Here is a 13,431-nt window from a genome sequence, read left to right as displayed (position 1 = left end):
TGTGGTTCACTGTCCACTTCTCACTGTGTGTCCTCCGTCTCCCCCTCTCTGCCATACTTCCTTTTGTATTGTGTCTCCATCTACCTCATTCCATCGCACACCGTCTCCCTCCCTGCACCATCTTGCTGTTGACGAGCATCTCTCCAGCCCCGCTCGAGATACGTTTTGTCCCCCCTCTCCCTCTCCCTCTCCCCCTCTCCCTCTCCCCCTCTCTCTCTCTCTCTCTCTCTCTCTCTCTCTCTCTCTCTCCATCAATCTCTCCGGTCCCGTTTGGACTCTCTGACAGTGAAAGACTCTCAGCGATGCAGCGCTCCGACAACACGGCTTTCAGGCGGTGCAGCGGGTAGCCTCCGAAGTAAAGGGCCCTTCTTTTAGGAATTGAGATGAGGAGAAATTTATTTCGTCAGAGGGTGGTGAATCTGTGCCTGAGACCAGGTGCGATCCCGACTACGGAGTTTGTACGTTCTCCCCGTGACCCGCGTGGAGTTTCTCCGAGATCTTCGGTTTCCTCCCACACTCCAAAGGCGTGCGGGTTTGTAGGTTAACTGGCTTTGGTATAAATGTTAAAATTGTCCCTAGTGCGTGCAGGGTAGTGTTAGTGTGCGGGGATCGCTGGTCGGCGCGGACCCGGTGGGCCGAAGGGCCTGTTTCCGCGCTGTATCACTAACCTAAACTAAAGTATCGCTCTGGATATTGTGCTCTCGTGTTTAGAGCGGGGATTTGAGGTCTACTTCTGCACCGTGAGGTGCAAGTGCTGCCCACTGAACTAAAGCAGTCAAGGCTGCAAAGAAAAATCATACGCATGGCAATGACGACGGACACGATGGGCAAGGAATGAGGAGAGGTAAGCTGGGACAGAAGGTCAGAAGTGATAGAATTAGGCCCATTTGGCCCATCAAGGCCGATAGACAAAATAGCGAAAGGCTTGAATAGAGTGGATGTGGAGAGGATGTGGAGAGGATGTCAGAGGGTGGTGAATCTGTGGAATTCTTTGCCACAGACGGCTGTGGAGGCCAAGCCAGTGGATATTTGTAGGGCAGAAATAGATAGATTCTTGATTAGTGCGGGTGTCAGAGGTTATGGGGAGAAGGCAGGAGAATGAGGTTAGGAGGGAGAGATAGATCAGCCGTGATTGAATGGCGGAGTGGACTCGAAGGACCGAATGGCCTAATTCTACTCTTATAACCTGTGAACTTGTGACCGGTTGCTCGGTAGACCACTTCTGTACAATAGACAATAGATGCAGGAGGAGGCCATTCGGCCCTTCGAGCCAGCACCGCCATTCAATGTGATCATGGCTGATCATCCACAATCAGTACCCCGTTCCTGCCTTCTCCCCATACCCCCTGACTCCGCTATCCTTAAGAGCTCTATCTAGCTCTCTCTTGAATGCATTCAGAGAATCGGCCTCCACTGCCTTCTGAGGCAGAGAATTCCACAGATTCACAACTCTCTGACTGAAAAAGTTTTTCCTCATCTCCGTTCGAAATGGCCGACCCCTTATTCTTAAACTGTGGCCCCTTGTTCTGGACGCCCCCAACATTGGGAACATGTTTCCTGCCTCTAACGTGTCCAACCCCTTAATAATCTTATACGTTTCGATAAGGGCGGCACGGTGGCGCAGCGGTAGAGTTGCTGCCTTACAGTGAATGCAGCGCCTGAGACTCAGGTTCGATCCTGACTACGGGCGCTGTACTGTACGGAGTTTGTACGTTCTCCCCGTGACCTGTGTGGGTTTTCTCCGAGATATTCGGTTTCCTCCCACACTCCAAAGACGTACAGGTTTGTTGCTTAATTGACTGGGTAAATGTAAAAATTGTCCCTAGTGTGTGTAGGATAGTGTTAGTGTGCGGGGATCGCTGGGCGGCGCGGACTCGGTGGGCCGAAGGGCCTGTTTCCGCGCTGTATCTCTAAATCTAAATCTAAAGATCTCCTCTCATCCTTCTAAATTCCAGTGTATACAAGCCTAGTCGCTCCAGTCTTTCAACATATGACAGTCCCATACAATTGCTAATCGGGGATGGTCTGGCAAAGTTCTACTGGACTTTAAGAAAAGGATTTCACGGTGCGTTTGCACATCGCACATTTGACAATAAAGCACCATTTAACCATTAATCTTTCTTTGCCTTCAGAAATAACGTGTCAAAGACACACGGAGCATGGAGTTAGCAGGGCTAGGCTTAAAGAGGGCTCAACTTTACAAAGAAGTGGTCACTTAATTATGAATGTACACAATGATGCAGCCTATCTTGCCCAAACATGACTCTAGGATTAATACCAACAGGATAAACTTTTGCAATCCCACTTACTGGATCAGGGAGTTTCAAATCCAGGCTCGGAAGAGAAGGCATACTAACCACAGTCTTTCTTCTTATCCCGCCGTAGCAGTATGTTGGAAAGAGTTAAGTACATAAACAAGACGAGCACAGTTGTAGAATACTAGACCAAGTGGACCCGTTGGGCCCAAACCTCTCCTGCATTGGTGCAGCACCCTCTCCTCTCCCCTTCCCCCCCTCCCCTCCTCCCCCTCTCCCTCCCTCCCCCTCCCTCCTCCCCCACCCCTTTCCCTTACTCCATCCCCCTCAACCCCTCTTATCCTCCCACCCCTCCCTCTCTCCCCCTCCCTCCCAAGGAGATAGATTTAAACTTTAAAATGTGAATAATTAAAAAAATATAACACCGATTTCAATGCAACTTCTTCCATTAGCACCAAAGGGACGACGGTGAGTAAGGTGGGCCAAAAGTATTTGCGCTATCGTGTACCGTTTTGGCTGTAGTTCAGGAACAATCAAACAAACAAACGAGAGTTTTAGTGTATAGATGTTAACACTGTGGTTAAATTATCAGATGTGTACACAGACACCAGGGCTACTGATTTAAAAGTCATAGAGTGATACAGCGTGGAAACAAGCCCTCCAGCCCAACTTGCCCACACCGGCCAACATGTCCCAGCTACACTAGACCCACCTGCCATATTTGGTCCATATCCCTCCAAACCTGTCCTATCCAAGTATCTGTCTAATTGTTTCTTAAGCATTGGGATAGTCCCGGCTGCATCTACCTCCTCTGGCAGCTCATTCCATACACCCACCACCCTTTGTGTGAAAAAGTTACCCCTCAGATTCCTATTCAATCTTTTCTCCTTCACCTTGAACCTATGTCCTCTGGTCCTCGATTCCCCTACTCTGGGCAAGAGACTCTGTGCGTCTACCTGATCTATTCCTCTCATGATTTTATACACCTCGATAAGGTCGCCCCTCATCCTCCTGCGCTCCAAGGAATAGAGTCCCAGCCTGCTCAACCTCTCCCTAAATTGAAACATAGAAACATAGAAACAATTGCTTGAAGTAATTCCTTGAAAACCCATCTGGAATCGTTTATCACATGTGAGGAAGGAAATCTATCACCTGAAGGCCTTAACCAACCTGATCTCCCGGTGGCTGAGCACTTCAACTCCCCCTCCCACTCCCAGTCTGACCTTTCTGTCATGGGCCTCCTCCAGTGCCATAGTGAGGCCCACCGGAAATTGGAGGAACAGCACCTCAGATTTCGCCTGGGCAGCTTGCAGCCCAGCAGTATGAACATCGACTTCTCCAACTTTAGATAGTTCCTCTGTCCCTCTCTTCCCCCCACTCCCCCTTCCCAGTTCTCCCTCTATCTTCTTGTCTCCACCTATATCCTTCCTTTGTCCCGCCCCCCTGACATCAGTCTGAAGGGTCTCGACCCGAAACGTCATCCATTCCTACTCTCCTGAGATGCTGCCTGACCCGCTGAGTTACTCCAGCATTTTGTGTCTACCTATCCATGTACAAATCCATGTACAGTCTGAAGAAGGGTCTCGACCCGAAACGTCACCCATTCCTTCTCTCCTGAGATGCTGCCTAACCCGCTGAGTTACTCCAGCATTTTGTGAAATAAACACCTTCGATTTGTACCAGCATCTACAGTTATTTTCTTACACGTGAAGGTCTCCAAGTTGCTCCGAACCCACTAATGTGGCTCGGTGACTGTACCTTGGCCGACCCACGACGGAAACGACAAAAACATGTGTTGCGTTTGAAGACAAAGGAGAAGGAAAAGGATATTTAGACTGGCCTCGCCCTCCCAGTCGTCGAGCCTTGAAGTTCGGAAAGACATCGCGCATGATTTTGCCAAAGTTGGCCGCACTCAGGAGCCGGTAGGACAGGTTATCACAGTAACGTCTGCGTTCAAAGACAAAAGATCAGATTTGCTTTTACAATACAAGGTTCTGCACCTTAGATTTTGTGTTATAAAGTCATTAAGGATAGGAGCAGAATTAGGCCATTCGGCCCATCAAGACTACTTCGCCATTCAAGCATGGCTGATCTATCTCTCCCTACCAACCCCATTAGAAACATAGAAACAGAAAATATGTGCAGGAGGAGGCCATTCGGCCCTTTGAGCCAGCTCTGCCATTCATTGTGATCATGGCTGATCATCCACAATCAGTAACCCGTGCCTGCCTTCTCCCCATATCCCTTGATTCCACCAGCCCCAAGAGCTCTATCTAACTCTCTCTTAAATCCATCCAGTGAATCGGCCCCCACTGCCCTCTGTGGCAGAGAATTCCACAAATTCTAGGGGAAAAAGTTCCTTCTCACCTCAGTTTTAAATGGCCTCCCCTTTATTCTAAGACTGTGGCCCCTGGTTCTGGACTCCCCCAACATTTTTCCTGCATCTAGCTTGTCCAGTCCTTTTATAACTCTCCTGCCTTTTCCCCATAACCCCTGACACCTGCACTAATCAAGGATTTATCTATCTCTGCTTTAATAATATCCACTGACTTGTGGCCTCCACAGCCTTCTGTGACAAGGAATTCAACACCCTCTGACTAAAGAATTTCCTCCTCATCTCCTTCCTAAAAGAACGTCCTTTAATTCTGATGCTATGACCTCTAGTCCGAGACTTTCCCACCAGTGGAAACATCCTCTCCACATCCACTCTATCGATGCCTTTCATTATTCCGTATGTTTCAATGAGGTTCCCCCCCCTCGACCTTCTAAACTCCAGCGAGTCCAGGCCCAGTGCTGAGTTAAACGCTCATCTTATGCTAACCCTCTCATTCCTGGAAATCATTCTTGTGAACCTCCTCTGGACCCTCTCCAGAGCCAGCACGTCCTTCCTCAGATGTGGGGCCCAAATTTGCTCACAGTACAGGTGCTCCCCGCCTTACGATGCTTTGACTTACGATATTTCGAATTTGTGGAATTCTCTGCCACTGAGGGCAGTGGAGGCCAAATCACTGGAGAGTGAGATAGAGCTCTGGGGGCTAGTGGAATCAAGGGACATGGGGAGAAGGCAGGCATGGGTCACTGATTGTGGATGATCAGCCATGATCACAATGAACGGCGGTGCTGGCTCGAAGGGCCGAACGGCCTCCTCCTGCACCTATTTTCTATGTTTTTATGTTTCTATTTCGACTTTGCGATGGCGCAAACGGCCGCGACCCGTGGCGAGCCGCAGCTCGCTTCCGGCCACGTGTCTTAAATGCATTTCACCTTAAGACATTTTCGGTTTCCAATGGGTTTCTCGAAACGTAACCCCATCGTAGGTTGAGGAGCGCCTGCACTCCAAATGTCAAGTCAAGTCAAGTCAAGTCAATTTTATTTGTATAGCACATTTAAAAACAACCCACGTTGACCAAAGTGCTGCACATCTGATTAGGAAAAAAAAAAGAAACATACATAACTGTGGCCTGGCCAGCGCCTCAGGGAGCCTCGGCATTACATCTCTGTTTCTGTGTCCATCTGGGAGCGGGGGGGTGGTTAAAATGGCTTTTACGTACCCGTACAATAGACAATAGATGCAGGAGGAGGCCATTCGGCCCTTCGAGCCAGCACCGCCATTCAATGTGATCATGGCTGATCATTCTCAATCAGTACCCCGTTCCTGCCTTCTCCCCATACCCCCTGACTCCGCTATCCTTAAGAGCTCTATCTAGCTCTCTCTTGAATGCATTTAGAGAATTGGCCTCCACTGCCTTCTGAGGCAGTGAATTCCACAGATTCACAACTCTCTGACTGAAAAAGTTTTTCCTCATCTCAGTTCTAAATGGCCTACCCCTTATTCTTAAACTGTGGCCCCTGGTTCTGGACTCCCCCAACATTGGGAACATGTTTCCTGCCTCTAACTTGTCCAACCCCTTAATAATCTTATACGTTTCGATAAGATCTCCTCTCATCCGTCTAAATTCCAGTGTATACAAGTCTAGTTGCTCCAGTCTTTCAACATATGACACTCCCGCCATTCCGGGGATTAACCTAGTAAACCTACGCTGCACGCCCTCAATAGCAAGAATATCCTTCCTCAAATTTGGAGACCAAAACTGCACACAGTACTCCAGGTGCGGTCTCACTAGGGCCCTGTACAACTGCAGAAGGACCTCTTTGCTCCTCATTGTAAGGGTTAACATTGGGTAAGCAGCTATGTGGGTGCTATTGCAGGAGTGTAAAATGTTCCAGCTTGGTTATATTGCTGAGGGATCCTGTTTGTCAGCATGTAGCACGGCTTATGGCTGATCGCATCCTCTGATATCCGCAACCGGCCTTCAAAGCTTAAGAAGGACATCTTGCCATATGGACTGCCCTTTGTTCCCAAGAACGAAGAGGCCACATAGGTCACGACGGACACGGTTGTCCCGAAGGACACATAAAGATTTATAGGACATTGTAAACTTGCCGTATAAGGCAGCGATGGAAAAGTACTGGCACATGTATTACGGGTATAAAGTGTGTGTGAATGTGAGTTTTCGGAGAGAGAGGCTACATCAGCTCCCTGAGCGTTTCTGAACGCTCCGGTGCCTAGGCTCTCTCCCACCTGGGTGAGTAGAATAAAGAGGTTAAAGGAACTCGGTTGTCGGACTGTTTCTGTCACGAACTACAAACATCATTTACTTACTTGTAAGCATCGTAGACGTGTTGCTTTGGCAGACAGGTGTCCGGATGCTCCTCCAGATGGTTCCTTATCCAGTTGCAAGCATGCATTTGGTCGGCAGTGCTCGTGGGGTACTGGTCGCTGCCACTGATGCTGGTGCTACTATCAAGCGGCAGCCATGGCAGCCATGAAAGAAAAGGATAGAGACACAGTTATTCTCGCTCTTTAAAATCTCTGCACAGGGTCACAAACCTCCTTTAGTTTGGGAGGAAAGAAAACTGCAGATGCTGGTTTAAATCGGTCTGTGCAGACTCTGTGGGCCGAAAGTCCTGTTTCCACGCTGTGTCTCTAAACTAAAACCAAACTAACGGGGGTAGACACAAAATGCTGGAGTAACTCAGCGGGTCAGGCAGCATCTCTAGATAGAAGGAATGGGTGACGTTTCGGGTCGAGACCCTTCTTCAGACTGAAGAAGGGTCTTGACCCGAAACATCACCCATCCTTCTCTAGAGAGATGCTGCCTGACCCGCTGAGTTACTCCACCATTTTGTGTCAACCCCCATGTTGGCATTCATAGCGAGGGGATTTGAGTATAGGAGCAGGGAGGTTCTGCTGCAGTTGTACAGGGCATTGGTGAGACCGCACCTGGAGTATTGCGTACAGTTTTGGTCTCCTAATCTGAGGAAAGACATTCTTGCCATAGAGGGAGTACAGAGAAGGTTCACCAGATTGATTCCTGGGATGGCAGGACTTTCATATGAAGAAAGACTGGATACACTCGGCTTGTACTCGCTGGAATTTAGAAGATTGAAGGGGGATCTTATAAAAATTTCTTAAGGGGTTGGACAGGCTAGATGCAGGAAGATTGTTCCCGATGTTGGGGAAGTCCAGAACAAGGGGTCACAGTTTAAGGATAAGGGGGAAGTCTTTTAGGACCGAGATGAGAAAGTTTTTTTGCACACAGAGAGTGGTGAATCTGTGGAATTCTCTGCCACAGAAGGTAGTTGAGGCCAGTTCATTGGCTATATTTAAGAGGGAGTTAGATGTGGCCCTTGCGGCTAAAGGGATCAGGGGGTATGGAGAGAAGGCAGGTATGGGATACTGAGTTGGATGATCAGCCATGATCGTATTGAATGGCGGTGCAGGCTCGAAGGGCCGAATGGCCTACTCCTGCACCTATTTTCTATGTTTCTATGAGTTTGGTTTTAGTTTGGAAATACAGTGTGGAAACAGGACCTTCTGTCCGCACAGACCAGCGATCCCCCGCACACTAGCACTATCCTACACTAGTCCGAAGTTCTCGGAGAAAACCCACGCAGGTCACGTGGAGAGCGTACAAACTCCGTACAGACAAGCACCCGTAGCCAGGATCGAGCCCGGGTCTCTGGTGCTGTGAGGCAGCGACTCTACTGCTGCGCCACCGTCCTTTATGCCTCATATGAAAATTGCATGGCAAAGGATAAAAAGAATTAAACACAGGACTGGCACAACGGTAGAGTTGCTGCTTTAGCGCACCACAGACCCGGTTTCGATCCTGTATGGAGTTTGTATGTTCTCCCTGTGGCCGAGTGGGCTTTCTCCGGGTGCTCCGGTTTCCTCCCACACCCCAAAGATGTACAGGTCTGCAGGTTAATTGGCTACGGTTAAAATAACAAATTGTGAATTGTCAGTAGTGAGTAGGACAGTGCGAGTGTTTAAGGGGATCGCTGGTCGGGCGGACTCGGTGGGCCAAAGGGTCTGTTTCCGCGCTGCATCTCTAAAGTAAGCAGTCAAGAGAGAGCTAGGTAGAGCTCTTAAGGATAGCGGAGTCAGGGGGTATGGGGAGAAGGCAGGAACGGGGTACTGATTGTGGATGATCAGCCATGACCACATTATGACCACACTAGGTTAATTCCCGGAATGGTGGGACTGTCGTATGTTGAAAGGCTGGAGCGATTGGGCTTGTATACACTGGAATTTAGAAGGATGAGGGGGGATCTTATTGAAACATATAAGATAATTAGGGGATTGGACACATTAGAGGCAGGAAACATGTTCCCAATGTTGGGGGAGTCCAGAACAAGGGGCCACAGTTTAAGAATAAGGGGTAGGCCATTTAGAACGGAGATGAGGAAGAACTTTTTCAGTCAGAGAGTGGTGAAGGTGTGGATTTCTCTGCCTCAGAAGGCAGTGGAGGCCAGTTCGTTGGATGCTTTCAAGAGAGAGCTGGATAGAGCTCGTAAGGATAGCGGAGTGAGGGGGTATGGGGAGAAGGCAGGAACGGGGTACTGATTGAGAGTGATCAGCCATGATCGCATTGAATGGCGGTGCTGGCTCGAAGGGCTGAATGGCCTACTCCTGCACCTATTGTCTATTGTCTATTGAATGGTGGTGCAAGCTAGAAGGGCCGAATGGCCTACTCCTGCACCTATTGTCTATTGTAAGCATTAAACTTTATTCCTTGGGGTGCAGGAGGAAGAGGGGTGATCTTATAGTGGTGCAGAGGGTATCAACAGGGTAGATGCACAGTCTTTTACCCAGAGATGGGGAACCAAGAACCAGAGAACATACAGTAGGTTTATAGTGAAAGGGGAAACATTTCAGAGGAATCTGAGGGGAAACTTTGTCACACAGTCAGTTTTGTTGCATGCTATCCAGTCAGCGAAGAGACCATGCATGATTACAATCAAGCCGTCCACAGTGGACAGATACAAGATAAAGGGAATAAAGTTTAAGTGCAAGATAAAGTCCAGTAAAGTCTGACTAAAGATAATCCAAGGGTTTCCAATGCGGTAGATGGGAGGTCAGGACCACTCTCCAGTTGGTGTACGATAATTCAGTAGCCTGATAACAGCTGGGAAGAAACTGTCCCCGAATCAGGAAGTGTGCACAATCTTCACAGTTCTGTACCTCATGTCCCATGGGAGAGGGGAGACGGAGAACAAGTTGTGTGAGTGGGCGGATGCATGGCAGATGCAGTTTAATGTGGATAAGTGTGAGGTTATCCACTTTGGTGGTAAGAATAGGAAGGCAGATTATTATCTGAATGGTGTCAAGTTAGGAAAAGGGGACGTACAACGAGATCTGGGTGTCCTAGTGCATCAGTCATTGAAAGGAAGCATGCAGGTACAGCAGGCAGTGAAGAAAGCCAATGGAATGTTGGCCTTCATAACAGGAGGAGTTGAGTATAGGAGCAAAGAGGTCCTTCTGCAGTTGTACAGGGCCCTAGTGAAACCGCACCTGGAGTACTGTGTGCAGTTTTGGTCTCCAAATTTGAGGAAGGATATTCTTGCTATTGAGGGGGTGCAGCGTAGGTTTACTAGGTTAATTCCTGGAATGGCGGGACTGTCGTATGTTGAAAGACTGGAGCGGCTAGGCTTGTATACACTGGAATTTAGAAGGATGAGAGGGGATCTTATCGAAACATATAAGATTATTAAGGGGTTGGACATGTTAGAGGGAGGAAACACGTTCCCAATGTTGGGGGAGTCCAGAACCAGGGGGTACAGTTTAAGAATAAGGGGTAGGCCATTTAGAATGGAGATGAGGAAAAACTTTTTCAGTCAGAAAGTTGTAAATCTGTGGAATTTACGGCCTCAGAAGGCATTCTCTGAATGCATTCAAGAGAGAGCTAGATAGAGCTCTTAAGGATAGCGGAGTCAGGGGGTATGGGGAGAAGGCAGGAACGGGGTACTGATTGAGAATGATCAGCCATGATCACATTGAATGGTGGTGCTGGCTCGAAGGGCCGAATGGCCTCCTCCTGCACCTATTGTCTATTGTCTAATACTACTGGTGTCATTTAAGCAATCAGATTTTCAACATGTGTGTGTGAAGGGCCATACAAGTTAAATGGAGACTATGTGAATATCTGGCAATGGTCCTTCAAATTTGGCATGGGAAACGCAGCAAGTCCAACACCATTTTAAGACATGTATAAGGAAGGAAATGCAAATGCTGGTTTACACCAAAGATTGACACAAAATGCTGGAGTAACTCAGCGGGACAGGCAGCATCTCTGGACAGGAGCGGGTGACGTTTTGGCCGAAAACGTCACCCACTTCTATCGAGAGATGCTGCCTGTCCCGCTGAGTTACTCCAGCATTTTGTGTCTATCTCCGACCATTTTACATAGAAACATAGAACATAGAAAATAGGTGCAGGAGTAGGCCATTCGGCCCTTCGAGCCTGCACCGCCATTCAATATGATCATGGCTGATCATCCAAGTCAGTATCCTGTACCTGCCTTCTCTCCATACCCCCTGATCCCTTTAGCCACAAGGGCCACATCTAACTCCCTCTTAAATATAGCCAATGAACAGCCTCAACTACCTTCTGTGGCAGAGAATTCCACAGATTCACCACTCTCTGTGTGAAAAAAAAGTTCTCATCTCGGCCCTAAAAGACTTCCCCCTTATCCTTAAACTGTGACCCCTTGTTCTGGACTTCCCCAACATCAGGAACAATCTTCCTGCATCTAGCCTGTCCAACCCCTTAAGAATTTTGTAAGTTTCTATAACATCCCCCCTCAATCTTCTAAATTCCAGCGAGTACAAGCCGAGTCTATCCAGTCTTTCTTCATATGAAAGTCCTGCCATCCCAGGAATCAATCTGGTGAACCTTCTCTGTACTCCCTCCATGGCAAGAATGTCTTTCCTCAGATTAGGAGACCAAAACTGTACGCAATACTCCAGGTGTCGTCTCACCAATGCTCTGTACAACTGCAGCAGAACCTCCCTGCTCCTATACTCAAATCCCCTTGCTATGAATGCTAACATACCATTCGCTTTCTTCACTGCCTGCTGCACCTGCATGCCCACTTTCAATGACTGGTGTACCACGACACCCAGGTCTCGTTGCATCTCCCCTTTTCCTAATCGACCACCATTCAGATAATAGTCTGCTTTCCTGTTCTTGCCACCAAAGTGGATAACCTCACATTTATCCACATTATACTGCATCTGCCATGCATTTTGCCCACTCACCTAACCTATCCAAGTCACGTTGCAGCCTCCTAGCATCCTCCTTGCAGCTAACACTGCCCCCCAGCTTCGTGTCATCCGCAAACTTGGAGATGCTGCATTCAATTCCCTCGTCCAAATTTTAAGTACGCGGCGACTATGTACCTTTTCTCTCCATGGCTCGGGCCGGAAGGAAGTTGAAGGTAGAAATAAAGCTTCTCAGAATCCGAAAATCCTTTGACTTCTTGCTGCAGGCAAATTGAGAAAATGAATCAAACAGGCCCTTCGGCCCACCGGGTCCGCGCCGCCCAGCGATCACCGCACACATCAAAACAAATCAAACAGGCCCTTCGGCCCACCGGGTCCGCGCCGCCCAGCGATCACCGCACACATCGAAATGAATCAAACACCACGCGACCGCAAGGGGGAAATGCAAACACCGCACAGACAGCACCCGGGGTCAGGATCGAATCCGGGTCTCTGGTGCCGTGAGGCAGCGGCTCTACCAACTGCGCTACTGTGCCATCAACTCCTTGTTTCCATATTCTTTAACTCCTTTACCCGGCCGCTCGCCTGAGCGCCAGAAACTGAGACGTTTCTTCCCGGCTGTTATCAGGCAACTGAATCATCCTACCAACAACTAGACAGCGATCCTGAGCTACTATCTACCTCACTGGAGACCCTCAGACTATCTTTAGTGTAAGAAAATAACTGCAGATGCTGGTGCAGATCGAAGGTCTGCTGAGTTACTCCGGCATTTTGTGAATCTCCCGAGATGCTGCCTGACCTGAGTTACTCCGGCATTTTGTGAATCTCCTGCCTGACCTGCTGAGTTACTCCAGCAGTTTGTGAATCTCCCAAAATGCTGCCTGACCTGCTGAGTTACTCCGGCATTTTGTGAATCTCCTGCTTGACCTGCTGAGTTACTCCAGCATTTTGTGAATCTCCCGAGATGCTGCCTGACCTGCTGAGTTACTCCAGCATTTTGTGAATCTCCAAAGATGCTGCCTGGCCTGCTGAGTTACTCCGCCATTTTGTGAATCTCCTGAGATTCTGCCTGACCTGCTGAGTTACTCCGGCATTTTGTGAATCTCCCGAGATGCTGCCTGACCTGCTGAGTTACTCCAGCATTTTGTGAGCCCTCAGTGATGACCCCTTCCTCTTGGACCCCTCCCGGTTGGCCAACTACCCTCACTAGAACTTTTCATCTCCAACTGCTGGCGTGACATTAACCGCCTCAAATTCTCCACTCCCCTGACTAACTCTAACCTCTCCCCTCCTGAACGTGCAGTCCTCCACTCACTCTGCAACAACCCTGGAGTCTGAAGAAGGGTCTCGACCCGAAACGTCACCCATTCCTTCTCTCCTGAGATGCTGCCCGACCTGCTGAGTTACTCTAGCATTTTGTGAATAAATACCTGACTATCTTTAATCGGACTTTACCTTGCATTAAACGTTATTCCCTTTATCGTGTATCTGTACGCTGTGGACGGCTCGATTGGAATCATGCACTGTCTCTCCGCTGACTGGATAGCACGCAACAATAAGCTTTTCACCGTACCTTGGTACACGTGACAATAAACTAAACTGAACTGAA

At 48.7% G+C, this 13,431-nt stretch overlaps 1 protein-coding gene across 4 annotated transcripts in view; it reads right to left on the bottom strand.

The window, feature by feature from the left end:
* LOC144612272 (uncharacterized) overlaps positions 1–13,431 on the bottom strand; it is a 35,461-nt gene that overhangs the window by 8,009 nt on the left and 14,021 nt on the right. For 2 of the 4 annotated variants that reach the window (XM_078431834.1, XM_078431835.1), the window contains exons 4-7: positions 12,000–12,082; positions 6,919–7,056; positions 4,086–4,202; positions 2,310–2,391 (exon numbers count right to left, since the gene is read on the bottom strand). In XM_078431834.1, the coding sequence (XP_078287960.1) occupies positions 2,310–2,391; positions 4,086–4,202; positions 6,919–7,056; positions 12,000–12,082 (420 nt within the window). Of the gene's footprint in view, positions 1–2,309; positions 2,392–4,085; positions 4,203–6,918; positions 7,057–11,858; positions 11,959–11,999; positions 12,083–13,431 lie in introns of those variants that run through there. The other 2 variants (XM_078431836.1, XM_078431837.1) reach the window with 2 other exon arrangements.

The sequence above is a fragment of the Rhinoraja longicauda genome, chromosome 44 (genome assembly GCF_053455715.1).
Source record: "Rhinoraja longicauda isolate Sanriku21f chromosome 44, sRhiLon1.1, whole genome shotgun sequence".
NCBI lineage: Eukaryota > Metazoa > Chordata > Chondrichthyes > Rajiformes > Arhynchobatidae > Rhinoraja > Rhinoraja longicauda.
This window is presented reverse-complemented; position numbering and strand designations above follow the sequence as displayed.